At 43.3% G+C, this 21,641-nt stretch overlaps 2 protein-coding genes across 3 annotated transcripts; one reads left to right on the forward strand and one right to left on the reverse strand.

Annotated features, from left to right (window-relative positions):
• Positions 1-371: 371 nt before the first annotated feature.
• On the forward strand, positions 372-7,351 carry si:ch211-161c3.5 (uncharacterized protein C3orf18). The gene is made up of 4 exons (XM_063216471.1): positions 372-866; positions 2,567-2,592; positions 3,444-3,570; positions 7,190-7,351. The coding sequence occupies exons 1-4, from the start codon at positions 489-491 to the stop codon at positions 7,268-7,270; spliced, it is 612 nt and encodes a 203-aa protein (XP_063072541.1). The 5' UTR covers positions 372-488; the 3' UTR covers positions 7,271-7,351.
• Positions 7,352-13,172: 5,821 nt separating this feature from the next.
• On the reverse strand, positions 13,173-21,013 carry si:ch211-161c3.6 (high mobility group AT-hook 2b). Of its 2 annotated transcripts, XM_063216472.1 has the most exons (7): positions 20,927-21,013; positions 18,690-18,772; positions 18,250-18,415; positions 16,728-16,805; positions 16,330-16,380; positions 15,287-15,316; positions 13,173-13,414 (listed from the first exon to the last, which is right to left on the reverse strand). In XM_063216472.1, exons 3-7 carry the CDS (start codon positions 18,400-18,402, stop codon positions 13,373-13,375), a joined length of 354 nt encoding a protein of 117 aa, XP_063072542.1. In that variant the 5' UTR covers positions 18,403-18,415; positions 18,690-18,772; positions 20,927-21,013; the 3' UTR covers positions 13,173-13,372. The 2 variants fall into 2 exon arrangements, with proteins under 2 accessions (XP_063072542.1, XP_063072543.1); XM_063216473.1 differs by having other exon boundaries at positions 18,250-18,772.
• Between the last annotated feature and the right edge of the window lie 628 nt (positions 21,014-21,641).

Genomic DNA, 21,641 nt, shown 5'->3' on the forward strand with positions numbered 1-21,641 from the left:
GCCTTGTGACTTGTCTTGTGTCCTATGCAGGTCTATTTTTGGTGCGGTCTGGGGGCCGAGTGAGTGAGGGAGGCAGTGGAGGGGAGGAGAGGAGAGGAGAGGAGAGGGGACATGTTTCCTCAGTCTCCCCAGGAAGCAGCATCCCTGGAGCAGCCGCACATCGCTCCCATGTCAGCCGAGGCCTGCTGGTGCTGCTGAGGCACACATCAGATCAGAGACGCAGTGCTGAGATAAAGCACTACAGACAGACAGCGCCTCGTCTTCTGCTTCTTCGGAGCCAGCCACCCCCACACACCCCCCGAGCCTGAACCCATCTGCCTGTCTGCTGCGCTTCCTTCCCTCCCTCCCTCCCTCCCTTCCTCGCTTCCTCCCTCCCTCACTTCCTCCCTTCTTTCTAGTTTACTCTGTCGCTGTCTCAGTTGATTTTTTAGTTTTTGTTTCTACTTTTTTCGTCTTTCGTTCCACCTCAGTGTGATAGTCATAGCACCATGGAGGTGTCTACAGCCGCCATGGGGCCTGACACCCTTCTAACCCCTACCGTGCCAATCCCGAGCCCCAGCCCCAACCCCAGCCCCACATCCCTGGCATCCCTCCCCACAGGGCCTGCTGTCCCTGTCACCTCCATCCCTGTCACCCCCACCACCACCACCACTGCAACAGTGCTGACGACCACCAACGCTACGAGCAGCGCCAGTGCCATGGCCACCTCCGCGCCGCCCGTCCCCCCCCTGGCCACCACGCTGGCCGGCAACCAGACAGCCCTCAACGGCACAGACCTCCCTCTGGTGGCAGAGCCCGCCGCGGGCATGGGCATGGTGCTGGTGCCCTTCGGCATCGTCACCGTCCTCGCCCTGCTGATCATCGTGGTGAGTGGGGGAATGTTTGTTTGCGTGTTTGTTTGCTTGTTTTGCTTTTGGTCTAAAGTGAAAAGTCACATCAGGGGGTGACGTGCTTAAATGGGCTATAGTACGCTGTATCATTACGCTGAGGACCAGGCGCAGAGGTCATTTCCCAATCCCTCCTTCCCGATCTCTCTTTCCCACACATTTCCTGTCACCATTCTGTCTCAATGAAGGCCAAAGAGTCCATTTCTTGTAGCTCCTTAATGCGCACCGTACCTCCAGTGGCACGCTGTAATAGTCATTGAAATGTAACTACCATAGCACTACAATACTGTGACACAACACAGGCCCTTTAGTAATGCACCACGACTTGGTCATTACCATACTGGTAACAATAAATATATAAAGCCGCATGTTAAGGGGTTAAAGAAAAGTCACATATAGTAGTTAATACATCCATTCACAGAACCCACTGGTCAGGGCTTTGGACTTAAAGGTGCACTGTGTAGGATGGTGGCCAGAGTAGATATTACAACTACAGTATGCTGCTCATTGAAATTGTGCTGTCTGCTGCCTAATTCGATCATTTCATGAATAGTTACTAAATAATGAACTAATATCTAATAGTATGACCAAAGTAAAGTAAGTTTTGCAGGTAAAAATGTCTACTTCTGGAAATTCAAAATGGCAGACAATGGAGAAGATCCCCCTTTTGATGCATGAAAAGTACAATTTTCCAAGTCATAAATAATGAATACTTAGAATTTGATGGGTAAGTATTCATGAAATGTAACATGTGTCAATGGGCAGCATGAATCCTGGAAATAAACTACTAAAATATGACACAGTGCACCTTTAAGATCAGAGGGTTTCAGGTTTGATTGCAATGTTGACCAAATAGCAACAAGGTAAATCTCCATCTCCATCTCCATACATTGCTGAAGTGCCAGTGCTCCAGGGACTGTGGACCAGCATCCTGTATTAAAGGGGTATGCCACTATTTTGGGGCTTAATACAGTTCAAATCGCTGGCTGGGGTTTATTATGGTGGTAAAGTGTCTTATTTTTCATGTTAAGCGTTGTCTTGCTTTAAGACAAGTTAAAAGAGGGAGTATGTCGCTAAGCTAGTGAAAGTCAATGGATCCGTGTAGAATTGTAGCATGCTACACGGATCCATTGACTTTCACTAGCTTAGCGACATACTCCCTCTTTTAACTTGTCTTCAGGCAGCAATGGTAAAGTGTCTTATTTTTCATGTTAAGCGTTGTCTTGCTTTAATACAAGTTAAAAGAGGGAGTATGTCGCTAAGCTAGTGAAAGTCAATGGATCCGTGTAGAATTGTAGCATGCTACACGGATCCATTGACTTTCACTAGCTTAGCGACATACTCCCTCTTTTAACTTGTCTTCAGGCAGCAATGCTACACGGATCCATTGACTTTCACTAGCTTAACGACATACTCCCTCTTTTAACTTGTATTAAAGCAAGACAACGCTTAACATGAAAAATAAGACACTTTACCACCTATATAAACCCTGGCCAACGATTTTAACTGTATTAAGCCCCAAAATAGTGGCATACCCCTTTAAGTGCAAGTTGCTTTGGTTTAAAGTATCAGCAACACATATGGTAGGACAGGTCTCCCCACTTTCAGTGTCTGCATCTTAGAATGTGTCTATCTTGCTCGTGAATGAGTCTAACACAAATATCTATTCTGCTCCACAGCTGCTTTACGTGAGAAAACGAAAAAGGTAAAAACATTTTTGGTCTTTTATTTTTTGTATCAGATTGAATTGTATTTAAGTTGACCTCATGAAAGTGATGGTTCAGAGTAGATTCACCACCTGGATGGGTGTCACGGTTCAAATGGCACTAGGGTGAATCTACTCCGAACCATCACTTGGCACCCGAAGTGTTTTCTACCTTGAGCGAACATTAGCTGAGTTACCAAGTCGTTCCGAATAGCTTAGTACAAGCGCTGATGGAACTTGGCAGTAGGCCTATCTCCAAAAGTTACCACGCTAATATCACATGCCATGACACCCATATGGTCTGAACTCACAAAACGATGCAATGTGGGATCATTGGGCTGTGTGAGACCATTGGGTCATTTATGCAATAAGCCATGAGAGGCCGTGGGTTGTGCTCGATTTATAACGGGTATGGGGAGTGGGACACGACACGAATCAGAGTGCCGCAAACCTCCCCATACCCGTTATAAATAGGGCCGAGGGGGCGATAAACACCACAGGAATGAAACGTCTTTGCTATCACACTGATACCCCAACCACAGATGCTGCAAAGATGTGCTCTTCTTGTAGCCGCCCTACCCCAATTGCAACATATATTCTCATTACCAACTTCGACGCGCCACGTCTAACTTAGACGTGCATAGAATCTTCTGTTGCAAGGTGTGTGTTTACGCCCAATTTCGATAGTCAGAATCGAGAATGAGACTGCATAGTGTTAGATGGGAACATAGACACGCTCCCTAACCAAGAATAGCGCCATGTAACCACACTTGGAAGGGCATGTGCCACATGCCACTACATCATCTAACCCCCCTCTCTGTCTGAATGTGGCATTTCTCCTGGCACTGTAGGCTGGAGAAGCTGCGGCACCAGCTGATGCCCATGTACAACTTCGACCCGGGCGAGGAGCAGGACGACCTGGAGCAGGAGCTGTTGGACCACGGCCGAGACGGCAGCCCCGCCGGACCCAACGCCAAGGTGAGGCGCCTCTCTGTGTAACAGAGGCCAACTAGCAGAGTGTGGCATGGAACGGTAGTAAACCTCCCTCCCAAAGCCCCATACAGTACCCTTAGCGATGGGCTATCGGACTGGTCCTTTAGTCTAGTGGTATTGTGCTGTGACTCCCATTAATGTGGTGCCAAGTTCGCGGCCCCAAGGGGGACAAACTGCGCAGTAGAACGGCGGTTTACATCTGGACGCCTGTAAACCCCCTGCGTGTTTTGGGTGACGTGAACCACCTGCACCTACCTCACAACACAGATGCATGTCAATTTAATTGATTTATTGTACTCGACATGTACAGTAGACTGAATAGCCTCGTGAGACTCAGTGCAAAGATGAGAAGCATACCTTGTGTGTGTGCAGTGCACCTACCTGCACCTGACAACAGAGTGGCATGCCAATATACTGCAGATTAGAGTAAATACTAAATGTTAAATATGGAGTAGCTCTGCTGCCGAGCCAGTGCCGGTGAGATGTCTACCTTGGCTTTACAACCGGCACCTGCCCCCCTGTCCTGTCTTGGATGCACCCACCTGCTCCTCATGAAAGAGCAGCATCATGCCAGTACAGAATAGAATAGATTGAAATGAAGACATTACATTTAATTTAATTACATGACATTACACTTAGCTCACATTACACGCACCCAGTGCCAAGATGAGATGCCTACTTCGGCCCCCTTGTCCCCTGGTCGCCCATATCAGTTAAATAACATCAATCAATAACCCTGTCAGGCAAATGCCTACCTCAGCACCCTGTCCCCTGGCCTGGGTGCACTGCCGCCACCTCGCGCCACAGAGAGCCGCATGTCAGTATAGATTAGATTAGGACGTATCAAAGACTGAATATCCCTGTGAGCCCCAGTGGCAAGGTAGCCGCCTCCCTTAGCCCCTGTCCTGAGTGTACCCACCTGCACCTCATAACAGACCAGCATGCCAACATAGAGCAGCGGTAGAATACAACCAATCAGACTGGGGTGCTGTTTCCAGATAGCAGGATATTTTTGAAGACATGTGTTTCCACGTAAAAAAAGAGTTTTAAAATCCACAAATAAAAAATCCGGCTTTAAAAATATCCCATTTAGGGGGCTAAAACGCACCTGTTACAATGGAGTTTTTTGTTTTTATCCACATGTTGCGTTGCTACCTAAAAGGGATTAAAATAAAGTATTCACATGTAAAAATATCGGGATACCTGGAAACAGCACCTGAATAGCCTTGTGGAGCCCAGTGTGGAGATGAGATACCTAGCTTTGGCAACCTGCCCCTCACCTGCACGTCACAATGCAGAGTGCAGCCTGTAAATATAGAACAGAACAGCATAGATTAAATTACAATAGACTAGAATAGAATCAAAGACTACATAATAATTCAATCTCATTGCACATACGTATGGTCTTATAATTGTCATTGAGCATGTTAACCATGGCAGTAAAAAGGCATTCTGCGGTAGGCCTTTTCAAAATCTGACGAGGCTTCTTTCAATGCTACTCTCAGAAAGTTGTTTGGATGACATGACATGAATATTGCCTACTAACAAATGTATCTATTTTGCAGAGATGTGGACTTGGGACTTGTGACTTGGACTTAAGTCAGACTCACAGAGCTCACAAATGACTTGACATGAGACTTGACTTGGCAATATTAGGAATGACTTGTGACTTGACTCGACTTGCACGTTATTGATTCGAGACTTGACTTGACTTGACAGTTTTAGCTTGCAGTGACTTGCAATAGTATGGTCTATATGTATTTACTTTTTTTTGTATTCGTATGTCAAAAAATTACATGAAAAAAATAAATAATTAAATGAATTGCCCGTACAATACCAGTAGGCCTACTATTTTTGTTTAGAACACGACTGACAAAGGGGGACATGCAGAGCAGTGTGGAGAGGTAAGGAATTTATGACCAAAAGTAATTGTCAATGTTGCCCATAGGATACAAGGTGACTTGTTAGTGACTTGGAAAAAAATGATTTGAACTTGGACTTGACTTGGCTTTGGTACGACTTGGACTTGGACTTGACTTGGTCAAATGTGTCTTAACTTGTGACTTGACTCGGACTTGACTGGAACGACTTGATACTTACTTGTGACTTGCAAATTAGTGACTTGGTCCCATCTCTGCTATTTTCTATGCAGTAGGTTCGTGATGCTTGAAAAGTATAGTTAGAAAATGAACATTGTGGACAGTGTTGCCAGATGTGTCTGATCAAATCCCGCCAAAAAGGTGCTTAAAAAAACGTCAGGAAGCGCTAAATTTCAACAATTTGCATTGATTTCTATTGGCATAAAACTGCAGAAAAAAACGCCAAATGGCCGATTTTTCCCGTTTTTACTCGCAGACGGTCATCCCAAACAGCCCAATTGGGCGGGTAACCGCCCAATCTGGCAACACTGATTGTGGATGTTTTAGTTTTTTTTTCTTTTTGGTTTTCAATAACAAAAAGATTTTTGTTGTTTTTTGTTTGTTCCTCTTCTTTGCATGGCCTTTAAGAAATGACCCCAGACATGGGTGACATGGTGGTAGTATTGCTTTGGTAATGTATAGACACAGTCGTATCTTTCCCTTGTGCCTCCTTCATTCGTCTTTTCCTCGTGGTGCTGTCTTGACACACATCCATGGTTATTTATAGAGATGTGGCTCTGTCAGCACATCAAACCATAGGAAACAAACACACACAGACACACGCCGACACAGACAAAGAGACTCAGACAGACAGAAAGACAGACAGACAGACAGACAGAGACTCAGACAGAGCAGTGACATAGACACAGACATGCACACAGACATGCGCACACACATGCACGCACACATGCATGCGCATGCACACACACACACACATACACTTGCATACACACAGACACACAGACACACGCACACACACACACATGCACACACATGCGTGAGCGTACACACACATGCGCATGCACACACACACATGCGCGTGCACTCACAGACACACAGACACACAGACACACACACACACACACAGGACACACAGCACACGCAAGTGACCTGTCCCTCATTTCTCCCTCTTCCTCTCTCTACCTCTAACTTCCTTTTAACTTTAACTGTGATGCAACATCTCAGTTCGTGTTTTCAAACCTTTTCATTTATCTTATTCTATTCTACTATCTTATTATTTTTGTGTATGTGCTACTGCGCCAAAATCAGTATAAAGTTGGAGTGCCTTGCTGCTTCCCTCTCCCAATGTAATGACATGGCAAAACTGTGAAATGTAGGACCACACAACACTGTGTATATGTGGGGCCACACACAACTGTCAAACTGTCCTCTCATGACAAAGCTCTTAAAGGAAAAATATCATCATCTCCCATTCCTTACACTCCCCGCCCTTGCTGTTTTCCCTTCTTTCATTTGCTGCCTTACTGTCAAGTGCATCCCTTTAATCAATGAGATATGTGGACGTAATACGCCGTAAATGTTCCAGTGGTAAAACAATTACGGACTTGGACCTCTTAAGAGGGTTACTATACATCCGACTCTCTTAGTGTTGAACCAACACTGCATGTTACTGTGCATTAGCGGTGTCCCATGTCAGTAATGTTTTTTTTTCTCCTCACCACCAGACTTTGACAACGAGCCAGGGCACCACACAGAGGCCCAGTCGGCTGGTCTTTACAGACGTAGCAGATGCCATCAACGCTTGATGGCCACAAATAGATGGCTGGACACACTGCTGGACAGAGGTATTGGAGGATTACAAACTGGACAAGATGGGAACACTGGCAGACTTAACCCTTTGAGGAGTACCATCACAAATATGTGATTAGAATTTTGCCCAAATTTTGAGTTCTCATTATGATGTCATAAGGACTTTGCAACATTTTTAACACAGACTTCTATGGGAGCTGTAGAGTGTTCAAGTAAAATTCTAGAAGAACCTGGGGAAAGTCCTCACTCCTCAAAGGGTTTTAACGGATGGGACGACGTCCACGGAGGAGGGCAGGTTCAGGTTCTTTCCTGTGAAATCCGATGGACTGACTTGAGAGGAGAATTTATGTACTTGTTATTTATGCTTGTCTGAATGAAAACCCTTCACCCAACATTTTGTCTTCCAGTGAAACTATGACTTTGTTGTACGGACACACACAGCTACATAGTGATGATGAGCGGTTGGGGAGAATGAGGACGGTGTTCGTTTGTTGATATTTCAGGTGACATTTCTTTACAAGAAGCAATCCTTTCCTGAGTATTGATAGTTTTATTGTGTAGGTGTGAGAGGGCACTATTGCATTATCTGACACTTTGTTTGTGTGTAAACATTCACTGCTGAGTGGTTGGCATGACGACGCTTTTGTTGTGCGCCATGTTTATTTCCTTTTGGCCAGTGCACATCTTCCTCCTTACAAGGCATTGAAATACGACTCCCCTGCCAATAACTAGACTGATGGAGTGAAAAAAATGTATGTATTGATCCTTCAAGAGTTGGTGTTCTCTTGTAAAATACATCAGGTCATCCCAACATGCAGACTGATGGGCTCTGGAAGAAATCTTTCTCCTTTCAATCAGACTTTCAGTGCCAGTATGCTCTCTGAACTGTGTACAGCATGTGGGCAAGTTTTTCCTACAGCACCTGTGTGTGGACAAACTGCTGCATGCACCGTGAAGCTCACTGAAAGAAAGGGGTGCCCTGGGAATCTTCAGAAAAACAGGAAGGGTCTGGAATAAGGGCAAACAGAGGATGTGTAGAAAGACATCGCTTTGCCCATGCCCACTAACCTTTCCATAGGGACCATTGTGAGAATCTGTTTCATATAATTTTGTGTAAAAGGGAATAAATCAAGAAATATTCTCTAAACCTCCGTTTCTCCTTCCTGATGTCCTCGCATGCCTTTGTTAAATGTTTGTGCTTCCCAAGCTCACGCTGAGCGAGCATCCCCATCATGCATGGGCTGACCTGCAGAATTGAATCCATTCAAGCCTCAATACGTTGTTTGACCTTTGGCACTTGGAGCGTCATACGTATACGCTACATTCAGGCGCTTGAGATTTTAGGGTTTTTTTTATTACCTCTGCCAAGGAGGTTATGTTTTCGGTCGTGTTGGTTTGTCTTTCTGTCTGTTTGTTTGTTTGTCAGCAGAATAACTCAAAACCTCATGAACAGATTTGGATGAAACTTTGTGGAGTTGTTGGAAATGACCAAAGAAACAAGTGATTACATTTTGGTGGTGATCCAAAAAAAAAAGATTCTTTACCATTGCAAGAAATCCAGACTCCCCTAGTGACTGCAAATTGAATTGCGGGACAAGGTGAATTTTGATATTCCAGTTTCTATTTGACATTCCAGTTTCTAACTTCACAAAAAGAAGGCAGAAAGACTTAAAATAATAAAAATAGGGTGTAAAATAGTCAAATGTCCTACCAAACAGCTCCCTTGGCGGACGTCTGCACTCTCTGAGTGCATTTCTAGTTAAAAATGTGGGTATGTAGGAGGTGAATGAACAAATTATAATGCATTCTAGCTTTGCAACTTATTTCATAGTTTTATGTGCTTGGGAGGCTGATATATGTAGGTCTCAATAGGCAGAGGGCACCTTTTCCCAAAAAGGGCTTAGGCATTCAGCAGGCATTTTTTGCAGGTGCCTTAGATTTTTAGTGGGTTTTATTTAACCCATTTTAACCCATTCTATGTCCAAATAAAATGCACGGAATTGAAATGTGAGATTCACACCTAACCTTCAAATTACAAGGCTAATCTCTTCCATTAGGCCACAGCCACCCTACCCACCAGCATATCAAAGGATAATTTATAGTAGCTTTTACATGTAGTGCTGTCTGCATTGTCACTGCGCTGTTTTCCCTTAGAATTGTACTGTCTGAATCGGTCATAAGATTACAGAGTAGGTGATCAATCATACATAGGCCTACCAACAATGAAGAGACAAAGAACATGGATATCAACTATCTGATACTGAACGTACTTCAGGGACTAATACTAAAATATGAAAACAAAAATGAATCAACGAATGCAATATCACAGTAATACATCACAGTGGTATTATTGTTATATTCTGTAGCCTATGTTTTTTTTGCACAGTGGATTACACCTCACCCCATGACTAAAAGGTGGCAGGCATAATCAAAAACTGTGAACTAAGAAAGAAAAATGTGTGCACTTAAATCCTTTTGTTAATTTAATCACCAAGCTTTCGGTCAACAGACCGGGCTGTTTGACTCCTTCTGGACCCAAAAATGATACCAGCTGATTGGGCTTTTGGTATTTTGGATATTATACAACCATGATAATATCAACATTTTAAAGTTATTATGCATACATTTGACATTAACAATAATAAAAAAAATAATCACACACATCATGAAGGGTCATGGAAAATTTATTAGCAATGTTTTCAAGGAACTAAAAAACCCTAACTCTTACTCTTAAGATATACAAAGTAAGAAAGTCTACCTCAAATACTGTTTTTTTCCTTCAAACTACATGTTATCCTGAAATACCTCAACGTAGACAAGCATACAATGAGCATACAACAAGCTTACAATGAGTGGTTGTGCACAAAATGTTTCACTTGAAGTACAGGTTGTGTGGTTACAAACACATAGACTCACAGCGATTTGCAATGGTCTCAAAGCTCATGCCATTTTTCTTGATTACACTGGCTAAGGGTGGTATTAACTAAATTCGATAAAGCCAGAGGTAGTTGTAAACCGACACATGATTACCTATCTAAACAAATAGCAGAAACCACCATTTTTCTAACCCCTTTGATGTATGGCAACATCTTTTATCAGGTCCACGTTCTACAAGTTTGTTACTGACTTTGTATTTTATTCCCTTAGTAGGTTATACTGTAGTGTCATTAAGACACTGGACTATGGTGTTCCTGACGTGCTGAGGTTGGGGGTGTGTGCATTCCAGAAAGTAGGCTTCATAAGTTGTCCAGGTATGTTTAAGTAAGCTGGATAGCCATAATGTGGTTTGCCTATTAGAAGGTTTCTGTCTCATTTGAACGGCTTTGGTGTTAGTCACATAGGGCCACAATGGGAAACAACAATCACCATGACAATTAACACTATAAAATTTGACGTGATAGCAAAAATAAGGCTGTTTGGCAAATGTGAGGTTGAATAGCCTGGTGACAAAGGCGAGCATTGACACCACGGACCACACTAAACATCTCTAATTCATCTGCACAGCAAATTGTGCCATGTTGATGAAGACCAACACATTGAGTGTTAAATTCCACTTTCTAAGTGTAGAATCAACACTGCAGATTTTGCGGCATTGTTCAAGTAGGTGAAGGTGAAGGCCCAGGAACAGGTTTAATAGCTGTCAAGTGCTGAAGTTTTATTGAGACCGATGGAACACACTGACGTGACGCAGGTATTGAAATTAGTAACCCTGCTTTACAGTCTAAATGGCTTAAGTCACTTTCCAGGGCAGACAGTGAATTTACAGTGTTGATTAACATCTACAGAATAGGATCAAACATACTCAATAGAAGAGTGTTGTCTCAGATGTTGGTCTCACTGTTGTACCTCAATGTTGAATTGACTGTGAATTGGATTATGTACTTGTATGTTCACTCTGGGAAGAGGAAAAAGATCTCCAATGAGATGTCCATGCCATCTCCAATGCCATGCAGGTGAATGACCAATGAAGACTCTTCGATTATGAGAGTTACTGCTTGTTTGGAGTGATCACTAAATCACCTACACACAATATCTCCTGCTGTTAAAGTGATCTGAAATGTTGGAGGTACTGAGTTGTGTGGAGGCACTAAATACAAGAAATAAAATGTACAGTATGTACTTTGTCATGGATGGTGCTTGCACATTTCCTCTGCAACACATGGACCAAAAAGTAGTTGCAGACTTGATTAAAAAATGCACTTAAGACACTTTCAGCAATGCAAAGATATTGAAGGAAGCAATGACTTCTGGACCTGTCAGACTAAAACCAGTCCATCCTGTTCCAGAGTACATTGAGGATTGCCAGGTCAATGTGCAAGCACCATGAAAAACATGCACATTCAATAGCAATATGTTTTACCATTCATTAATAATTTCAATGAGGAAAACAAAATTCATACTGCATGTTCATAAGTGACCACAGCTGACATTCCCACCAAAGCAATGTTTTATGTCTAAGCAGGGACAATTGAAAGACTTCTATATTATTTAAAAAATGTCTCAACTTTAGGACATCCACATTCCACTTATCCATCCAGAGTGAAAAGGATAAGGATAAGAACGCATCAAAACTGGGGCATTAAAAGAAGATATTAAGAAGAAAGGAAACTGGTAGAAATGATATCAGGACAACATGACAATTTAAAAAACTGTGATCCATGCCAGCATAGAGCCAATCTCGACCATCTCCTCCACATCCAATACTGTAAATAACTGATAGGAAAACAAAAGATAGCTGAGAAGCACAGTGCCTCTGAAACTGCATTGTCTCATGGATAGAGAAAGAAACATCCCCCATACTCAAAAATATGTCCATCACCAAACATTGATTGAAATGTATCGAGATTTTTGTTTTGTTCGTTGTAATTCTCCTCCTTATTCATTTCAGATCATTGAATTCATTTGAACAAAAGGTTCATACAAATTCATTTTACACTCGCTGTCCACAGAGTAAATTTTTTTCAAGATGATCTGACTGTTCTGATCAGACACGTAGACACTCATTTTTGCAGGTTTACAGTAATGTTGCACAATGCACAAAAAATCTATGATACAGCTTTGAGGTGGTCATGAAAAGAAAATGTTTCCTTCGAAACTCAATTGAGCATAAAAAAACACTGATGTGATGATTATTCAAGCATAGTCAGATACATGTAAACTCCTGTGCTTTGTCCAGAGCGAAGATCCTGAGTAATTCTGCATATGGAGAGGAAGATGGATAGATGGGTGGAGGAGGTGAACGAGTGTGCACAGTATGTTTTGCAGTACTAATTTAACACTTTAGAGAGTAGGATAAACTACAACAATGGCTATGTTTACATGATGGTTTTAATTCCGAATTAATAATTCCGAATTAAGTAGTTCCGTCGAGTTTCCTTTGATCTTTCATTTAATTCCGAATTAAGAAGTGTTTGCGTGACGTTTTCAAAGTGGAAAACTGAAGTCAGTTAATTCAGAATTAAATGTCTCATGTAAACGTAGCAAATGTTAAATTAAACTCTGAGTGAAGAATTGATGCTGCAAAATTGTTTTGTGTATGGGAGGGGTTGTTTGTGTGTACAGTATATGTGAGGACATCCTGAGGGGTGGGGTGGGGTGTGGTGAGGGTGGTGGGGTTGGTTGGTTGGTGGGGTCAGTGCACCAGGATGAGGAGGTTGGCACACAGGAAAAAAATGCAGCGATTCAACACTTAGAGAGTACTTTGGGACCAAACACACTCCAGAAGATATGAAATCAACTCTCAAAAGGCTCTTTTCCACTGCCTGTTTTCTGGTAGGCCTGCAGCTCGACACTGCGCGACTCGGCTGCCACATTTTGCTGTTTGAATAGGCATGACACAGCTCAATCGTAAAGCAAAAAGTGGCAGCCGAGTCACGTAGTATCGAGCTGTAGGCCTACCAAAAAACCAGCAGTGGAAAAGAGGAAGAAGTGTTGAATTAACACTGCATTTTTTTTTTTTACTGAGCAAACCCAATGTGACTGCGTCTGCTGCTGCTGCTGTGCGCCTGGAGGTAAGGAGGTCAGAGTCTGGCGAAGCGACCTGTCAGTCATCTCCATGCTGTTGTGACTTTTCCCTCCTGCTCCTCCGACAGCTCCTTCTACTCGGGTTGGGGCGCGGAGGGAGAGGGGGCCGCCTGAGCCTGATGGAGGAGGAGACGCCCACATACAGGCACACACAGGAAGGTGGAAATGAGACTACAGTATGTGTGTGGAAGAGAGAGGGAGAGAGAGAGAGAGAGAGAGAGAGAGAGAGAGAGAGAGAGAGAGAGAGAGAGAGAGAGAGAGAGAGAGAGAGAGAGAGAGAATGAGAGAGAGAGTGACAGTGAGAGTATTGGAGAGAGAGCAAGATTATGGGAGAGAGACAGTGAGTGAGTGAGTGAGTGAGAGAGAGAGAGAGAGAGAGAGAGAGAGAGAGAGAGAGAGAGAGAGAGAGAGAGAGAGAAAGTGACACTGATACTGAGAGAGAGACAGAGATAGACAAAGAGAGAATGAGAGTGAAAGAAGACAGAGAGACAGTACACGAGTACAGCACACACAGCAAGTACAGGGCTGAGAGAATGTGACCGTTAGACCAGGAAACCATGAAAAGTGGGGAGTTTAGCGGCAGTTTGGTATTTAGTTTCCCTCGTCTCTCCTGACTCATTTGGGCCTCGCGTGCCCTTCTCTAGCCCTCTGGGGGAATTTCTGAGCTGCCTTCTGCAGGTGCTTTTATGAGTACGCCGGGAGTTTCTTTACAGCGTCGGGTTCCTTGTTTACAATGGCTTCTGTACAGAGGGCCGCTGGTAGCTTTAGCCAGGCCCAGGACAAAGTCATCTGAAAGGGCCCCCCCATCCAATGCATTAAATGTAATGGGTACCCAATTCTGGGCCCCTTTCTTTCCCTGGTCCCAGGACAACTGACCTGTTTGTCTTCCACAGCCGTTGGCTTCCCTGTCCGTATGCCCTGAATCAGCTACTGTCAGTGACCTGGCTGGGGGCGAGCAGCTAGCTGACTGGCTGTCCCTTTATGTTCCCAAAAAGCAAAGAGCACAGCACAGTGCCGTACAGCACAGCGCATGGGGTTTATTTAATAGTATTACTGAAAGAACAGTGACACTCCTCTTTCCAATAACAACTACATTACTGTTGATGGGATCTTGCTTGGCTTTCGACCAGCTGCAATTTCCAGTAGTTCAATTAGGTACACACACATGCACGCACACAACATAGAGAGAGAGAGAGAGAGAGAGAGAGAGAGAGAGAGAGAGAGAGAGAGAGAGAGAGACACTCCAAACACACGTCTCTTTACTACATCAGAAGAAAAAAAGGCAAAGCTTTAAATAGGCCTACACTATAGTGTCTTTGCTAAGACATTCAAAATCAGCTGACAGCAAACTGAGCTGTATTCAATCCTTATGTCAAATACATTCTGGAGCAATGTTTAATGTAAACAAACAAACAAACACACATACAAGCAAGCCAGCCAAAATCACTGCAAATTCATTGTAACCACCACTAGAATTGAAATCGGATCAATGTTAAGGCTGATGGCTCATTCCTGGCCCGTCTTCGTCTTAGGGCCTTCACACACTATCGGTTCCGACAGCACTGCGGAGCACTATCGGTTCCGACAACTTCAGTTACCCCCGGACACTGTGGCGCAGACATACTATAAATAATGAATGGTCAATTTCATCACAGCAGAGCATGGATAAACAATGGGCGGCTCCGATAAAAAAGAGCTCTCCCATAATCTCCCATAAATCGGCATCTGACATATACGGACATCGGCGCTGGTGTGCAGAGTTGTATAGAAAACAGTGGAATCGAAGAGCAGAGCAATGTTCCACACTTTGTCGGAACCGATGTGTGGAGGCCCTCATGAGTGACTTATGGCTTGCCTTCACATACATTTAGTTGTGACAGTGCAAGTGCAGACTGTGGAGACACTATAGGACTATGCTTTCCACTGCTTCAAATTAGCATTTTATCTAAATAGGAAGGAACATGTGGCAACATAGAGGTCTATCTTACCTGCTGTTCTTCTTCACTTATTTTCTGTGGCTGTGGAAAACAACATGTCATATTTAGGCAGGAGTGAAGTGCTCTTATGACTTCAAGCTCTCTGTAAACAACCCAACCACTGGGATCCATTTTAATGATCCAATTAAAATAATTCTTAGACATTTATTCTTTATTATTACAAAGCTGTCATTATTATAATTACACTACTGTTCAAAAGTTTGCGGTCACCCTAATTTGTACTATCTATCCCCTCGTGTATTTCCATTCAGCTTTGTGAGCTTATATTCGAGGGCCTGGTGGGTCTTCAGTTTCGCCCTGCTCCCGAACCACCATGCAGCCAAACTAATCAGAATCGCAGGATATTCAGAGATTTCCACAGTTGTTTCAGAAAACAATGGCCACTCGCATGGACTCACTTGTTGACATTGATTCTGTAATTTCAACTATATTTTCGAGTCTGTGGGTAGTTCATGCAGCACCTCATTAGAAATGTCAGACAAGTGGTTTCTCCAATCATGTGCAAGATTGTTAAGAAACCTCGCCTTCAAAGAATTAACACATGGCATAGTTCCAGATGAATGTTTGTGGAGCAAGGTGGAATCCAATGATCTGGTGGAAGTCAGGTTAAAAATGTCAAGGTCTTTTTTTTCAAGTTGTAGTTGTCCATAGAATAGATTGCGGCAAGTGTCATACATCGTAAGAAAGCTTAGGTTCTCCTCTTTCAAATGGTAGACATAATATCCAGCAATGTAAGGGTGATGGAGGATTCTGGACGGCATCGCGCCAATGGAGTAAATCTGTGTAGGACTGCAATTGACTACCATTAATTTCCTTTGTCCAATATCAAATTGCTTATTTTATATATGCATACACAATAATAATATTGTGCAATGACACAATAAACTGATTTTAAACTAGAATTGAGATTGAAACAGAATAAGCTGAATTGTGTCCGGGAAAAAAGTATGGTGGGGGGGGGGGGAGTTTGGTGACTAACTTTTGACCAGTAGTGTATTTATTTGGTCTGACATTACTTGGGATGGACAACTCACCCATTTTCTGGGACGACCACGTGGTCTTCTCTGGCCTACAGGTTCTACCTTCTGCGAAAGAGGGCAAATTGCAGATCAGTTCATACTTGGAAAGACAAGATGTTAAGTGGTTGGAAGCATAAATGGTAATATCTTGTAGATAATATGGCCTTATAGATGTTCTAATATGGACATTTTACACACCACTCTTAGGCACAGCTAAGACATCATGTCACTTACAGTGAACAAAAGTCTATTTCCCGATATGACCTTTGTTTGTCTGGTTCTCAAATACAGTGACACGCATGAGCTATATGATGTCAAACTCAGGCCAAGGGTTGAGTTTGACACGCTGAGCTATAACAACACAAGTGGTGGTAGGCGGCCCTTCACCGTTGCAGAAGCAGCCAGAAGTGTACCTTAGTGGTGGCCTGCTTGCTCTTGCTTCCCCTGGGCCGCCCACGAGGCCTTCTGGGTGGAGGAGGTCCCACAGGCTCCTGATGGACATGAAGGAAACCAAAGTGATTATTTGTCAGTACTGTAATGAGATCACCGTACAAGAACTTTTGTTAGCATAGGCCAAAACGACCTTCACTAAGTACATCAAGGCGAGGGAGCTTTCACTCTGTGCGGTTATTTATTTTTTGCTTTTGATGCTTTCACCTGTATCCTGCACCTGTGTCAATTTCTTTTTTTTGGGATGTGTGTGCACTTTACACTTTTTCTTATCAGTACTCAGCTCATCACAATACAGTGGTCAAAACCTGCATGTAGCTCATTACACTCACTGAGGGCAACCATGACAGTGGTGATCAGGTTGTTAAGTATAGGATACCATAGCTATACACTACAATACAAAGCTAAAAGGCAGTAACTGCATTGACACAAAAAGAGGAGGCTAGACTGACAGAGAGTGGAGTGGCAAACGAAGAGGACAACACAGGGAAGAGAAGTAAAGTAAGATGGAAAGTAGAGGAAAGCAAGAATGAAAATGCTTCTGAATGACTTGCAGAATGAATTGACTCAGTTTGGCAGTGTCAGAGAATCTTTCTGATCATCTAAGTGATATATTTTCGCATGTGGTCTTCAACTGTCACTTTCAACTGCAGTAGGTTTGTAGATTGTTTCAATGACTCAATGACTCAGCAACTGGGCACCACCCAAATCAGAAAACTGAACACCTGTCAAAATGCTATTTGCAAACATAGAATACACAGAATGTTTTATGAAATATTTTTTACTCTGCATCAACCATCTCAGAAAGGATGTAAACCTCTATTTTGTTATTTATTTTTGCACATCTGACTATGTAACTCCGGTTCCCTTTTGGCAAGGGGCTGGACATGTGGCTAGTCAAGTCAAGTCAAGTCAAGTGTACTTTATTGTCAAAAATCTATGTAACAAAGTTAGCACAGAAGTTTGAAATTGTGTTTGACCAATCTCCAATGTGCAGTTAAACTAAACATATAGTAGATAGGACATTGATAATCATCACACACACACACACACACACACACACACACACACACACACACACACACACACACACACACACACACACACACACACACACACACACACACACACACACACACACACACACTCATACACATAGCCAGGGGCGCTGTCAAAAATGTTGGGCCCCCTTAATGCTGTCAGTGCTTGGACCCTTAGAGTCTGTAGCACCCACCTAGCGGTACCCATGCATATAGCAGCAGAAAGTACTATCAGGCTATGTGACGCCAAAAACGTGACTCCAATCATACTCCAGGTAACACGGTTTGTAATGGAAACACAACACAAACTGGGCTGGTTTGACAGTACCACTCCGCACCACACCAGGTTGTATGTGGAAAAAACGTCTTATGTGACTTAGGCTCCCTTTTGGCAGGGGGATTAGACCCTCTAGAGGGCCTAGTGGCATGTGCGTTGACCTCTGACCTCTTGTTGTTTGCGTGGCCGTCCCCTGCCGCGGCGTGGCGACTCTGGTTGAGGCTCGGGCTGTGGCTGCGTCTCCTGTCCTGAGGCCGGCCCCGCTGCCTCTTCCTCCTCCTCCTGAGTAGGCCTACTGCGACTGCTGGCCCCCTCCTCCATCCGCCCTGGTCACCTGACACACAGAGGGTTTCGAGAGGAAGTGCGCACAACTCTGGATGATTTACGGCAAAATTCATTTGAAGCACCGTTCATGGTACTGTACCCCCCAAAGGACAACACACTGCAATTAAAATCGTCATAAAAACCCTCCACAAAATCTTCACGTGTCTGAAACCACATTATTACACCTATTGAAAAACTGCACCCTCAAACACAAGTCCTATTGGGATGTATTGGATAGCATGACAGTCAAAAATGTCAGCCATTGTCTCAGGGAGCAAACTCACCTGACACACACAGACAGCCACAGGAGCATGGACCATGTACCCCCACCACTCACACTCGAGATCCCCGGCAGCTGTGCTTCTCACTGGTCAACCAGAAGAAATGGAGGATTAAGGATGATCATTATTGACTGGCATTCCGACAGGGTAAATGCTTTGCTTGCAATGTCTAATCCTGAGGTATTATTCTGTAGACATGTTTTAGGTGTCATTCCCTCAGAAACGGTTTGGTGTTTGCTCTTGTTCCTATCTGTTTGGTTGCTCACAGTTACATCCTGCATGTGAGAATTTTCTTCACCCTCCACTGACTCCGAATCTCAATAGAAAAGAAATCCAATAAGAAAGGGGGACGGGATACAAAATTACGGTATGTTAATGTTAGGAATTGTAATAACGCGGTCTTGGACTAGTCTCGTTGCAGCCAGTATCGCACAATAAACAGCAGAGATGTAGGTGTGTAGGTGTGTAGGTGTCTTTCTTCTATTTGGCATGCTGTGACACAAAGGGCTGATGAACACAAACATTGCCGGCAGTCCTGTGATTCTCTACTCTAAAGCATTTTTCCCTCGAACATGAGCTCATGGGGCAAGATTTCATATTCCCCTTCAAAAACAGCTCATAGGGCATGCAGTAGTACAACATGCCTGACAAAGTAAAACTTTGTCTTATAAACCTTTCAGTTGCAGTGTGCAGACGTCTACACTCTTTTTCACCACAATGAGTTCATGAGAGAGCAACGTCATGTCACCTTTAAAATTCAGTTTCTTTTCTTTACTGACTTGTAACTTTAAACAAGCCACAGGTTTTTGGCCGATGCCGTACTGTGGTAATAGCCTTGTCACCTACAGAGTCTGTAGAACTAAAGACGGGACTCTTCTCTGAATCTGACCGAGGGAAGATGGTGAGCTTTGATCCATTTCACTGTGATACATGAACACAATATGCAAAAACAAAACTAGACAAATGATTCTGTAAATAACCCAGCGACTGATGTATTAGTCAACCTGGCTTTTTCAGAGTATTGTTATTACATTTGTGTTGCAGTTGTGTGACAACAGGGACAGTTTTCTTTAATTCTAAAGTTAGTATGACTATGCTTGTTCTATGTTCAAAAATCACCTTTCTGAATACATTAATACAGTGCGCACACTATGGATGACAGGTGTTTTTTCACACCTACAGTTTCTATCAGTTTTGAAATAAGTTTATGTGTGACCAATACATGTGTGAAAATTAGGACTAATATTTATTGCTCATCTCAGTCACACATCCTCCACACAAGGATCATATATCTGGTTGAGCAGCAGACATTTCAATAACTAGATCATAGGCCTAATACAAATATACATTTACATATTTTTAATAGAATAAAAACAGACATATTGTGGCCGTCAGTATTAGCCTACCCATTAAAACAAATGATTTAAATAGCCCTTATTATCACAAAAGATCACCCATGCACCCTAACATAGCCTATCACTAACGCCTGCTGTGGCCAAGCTCACAAAAACAAATAAACAAACAATAAAAACAAGAGATGGGCCGATAGACTGCGGAAGGAAAAAAAACACCTGCTTCCAACCAGAAACCAAAACAAAACACCGCAGCGAATTGTGCTATCAGCATCCGTACAACGTGCGACACACGCACATGTAAACACTGCTGGGTAGCGGTCTAACCTGGAGGGTACCTGGTCAAGTACAACAGCCGCATATACAGCGGTTCACGGGGCTGTGTCGCAAGGTAGACATATAAAATTCATTTAAATCCCACACCTCACACAGCTGTAAGGGATCCTATGTGTCTTGTGGTAGAATAACAGAATAACAGTTGCGCGATTGTCCACTATTGCGCACAGCGATTAGGACTCTGCAGATACAATACGCGCTCAGATGAGCGGTATTAGCGACTACTCAACTCAGAACTCACTAAACCTGCATTAGCAGTCAGGTCGCAAGACTGTCCTGAACCTTAAATTGAAGTCTAAGTTCTCTCCAAATCCTTGTTGAGGGACACTGCGTAGCCTAGGCTGTGGTAAGACATCATGAACATACACTTTTCTGACACACTTCAAATGATGTGAGATGTCTATAAGGCATCTTGTTTACTTTCTACACAGCTGGCCTCGCTATTCACAGCTGTGTGAACGGACGTGCATAGTTCATATAGCCTACACGCATAAAATGAGAGACACACAGGTTAATTCACATCTTTTAGATATGATTCGGGAATATACTCACACGCTAACTTGGGTCTCTATTCTCTTCTCCTTGTTGCACAGAGGTGGAGAGCTTATGACTACGGCACAGACTTCGCCTCAAGCCGTGCTTACTCGCGCTAAATGTGCCAAGCCTTTAGAAAAACTGTATAGGCTTTCGTAACAGCCTATGCTGTATAGCAAAGGACACCTCCCACTTGAGAGGCGGACCTTCAGTACATACATCTTTTCATCAAATCTACGTTGAAACTACATACCGTACCTGTTATAATGCCCCATAGTAGCACCCCACAAGAACAACAACAACAGTAGCAGTAGTAGTAGTAGTAATAATAATAATTTTAATAATAATGATAATACAAAATAATAAGAATGAATGAGTGACTGGATGTTTTATGAGAGAAACAGACAACTTTTTTCATCATAGTTTTATTCAAGCAAAGATCATCTGAAGGATGATGAGAATACATGAGAATACAGTATGCACAGATGAGGGTTCATTAATGTGAGCATTTAGTGTGATGCTCAACTATGTGTGTGTTTGTGTGAGTGTGTATGTGTGTAGGTGTGTGTGTGTGTGCGTGCGTGCGTGTGTGTGTGAGAGAGAGAGAGAAAGAGAGAGAGAATGAGTGTGTGTGTGTGTGAATGAGCATGCATTGTCTGAGCGTGCGGAGCAGCACCGGCTCTTAGTCTTGAGGTTTGTTTAAGCTGGATTCCTCTCTCTCCGCTGCTGGCTT

Source organism: Engraulis encrasicolus, chromosome 14, assembly GCF_034702125.1.
Source record: "Engraulis encrasicolus isolate BLACKSEA-1 chromosome 14, IST_EnEncr_1.0, whole genome shotgun sequence".
In the NCBI taxonomy this organism is placed as follows: Eukaryota; Metazoa; Chordata; class Actinopteri; order Clupeiformes; family Engraulidae; genus Engraulis; species Engraulis encrasicolus.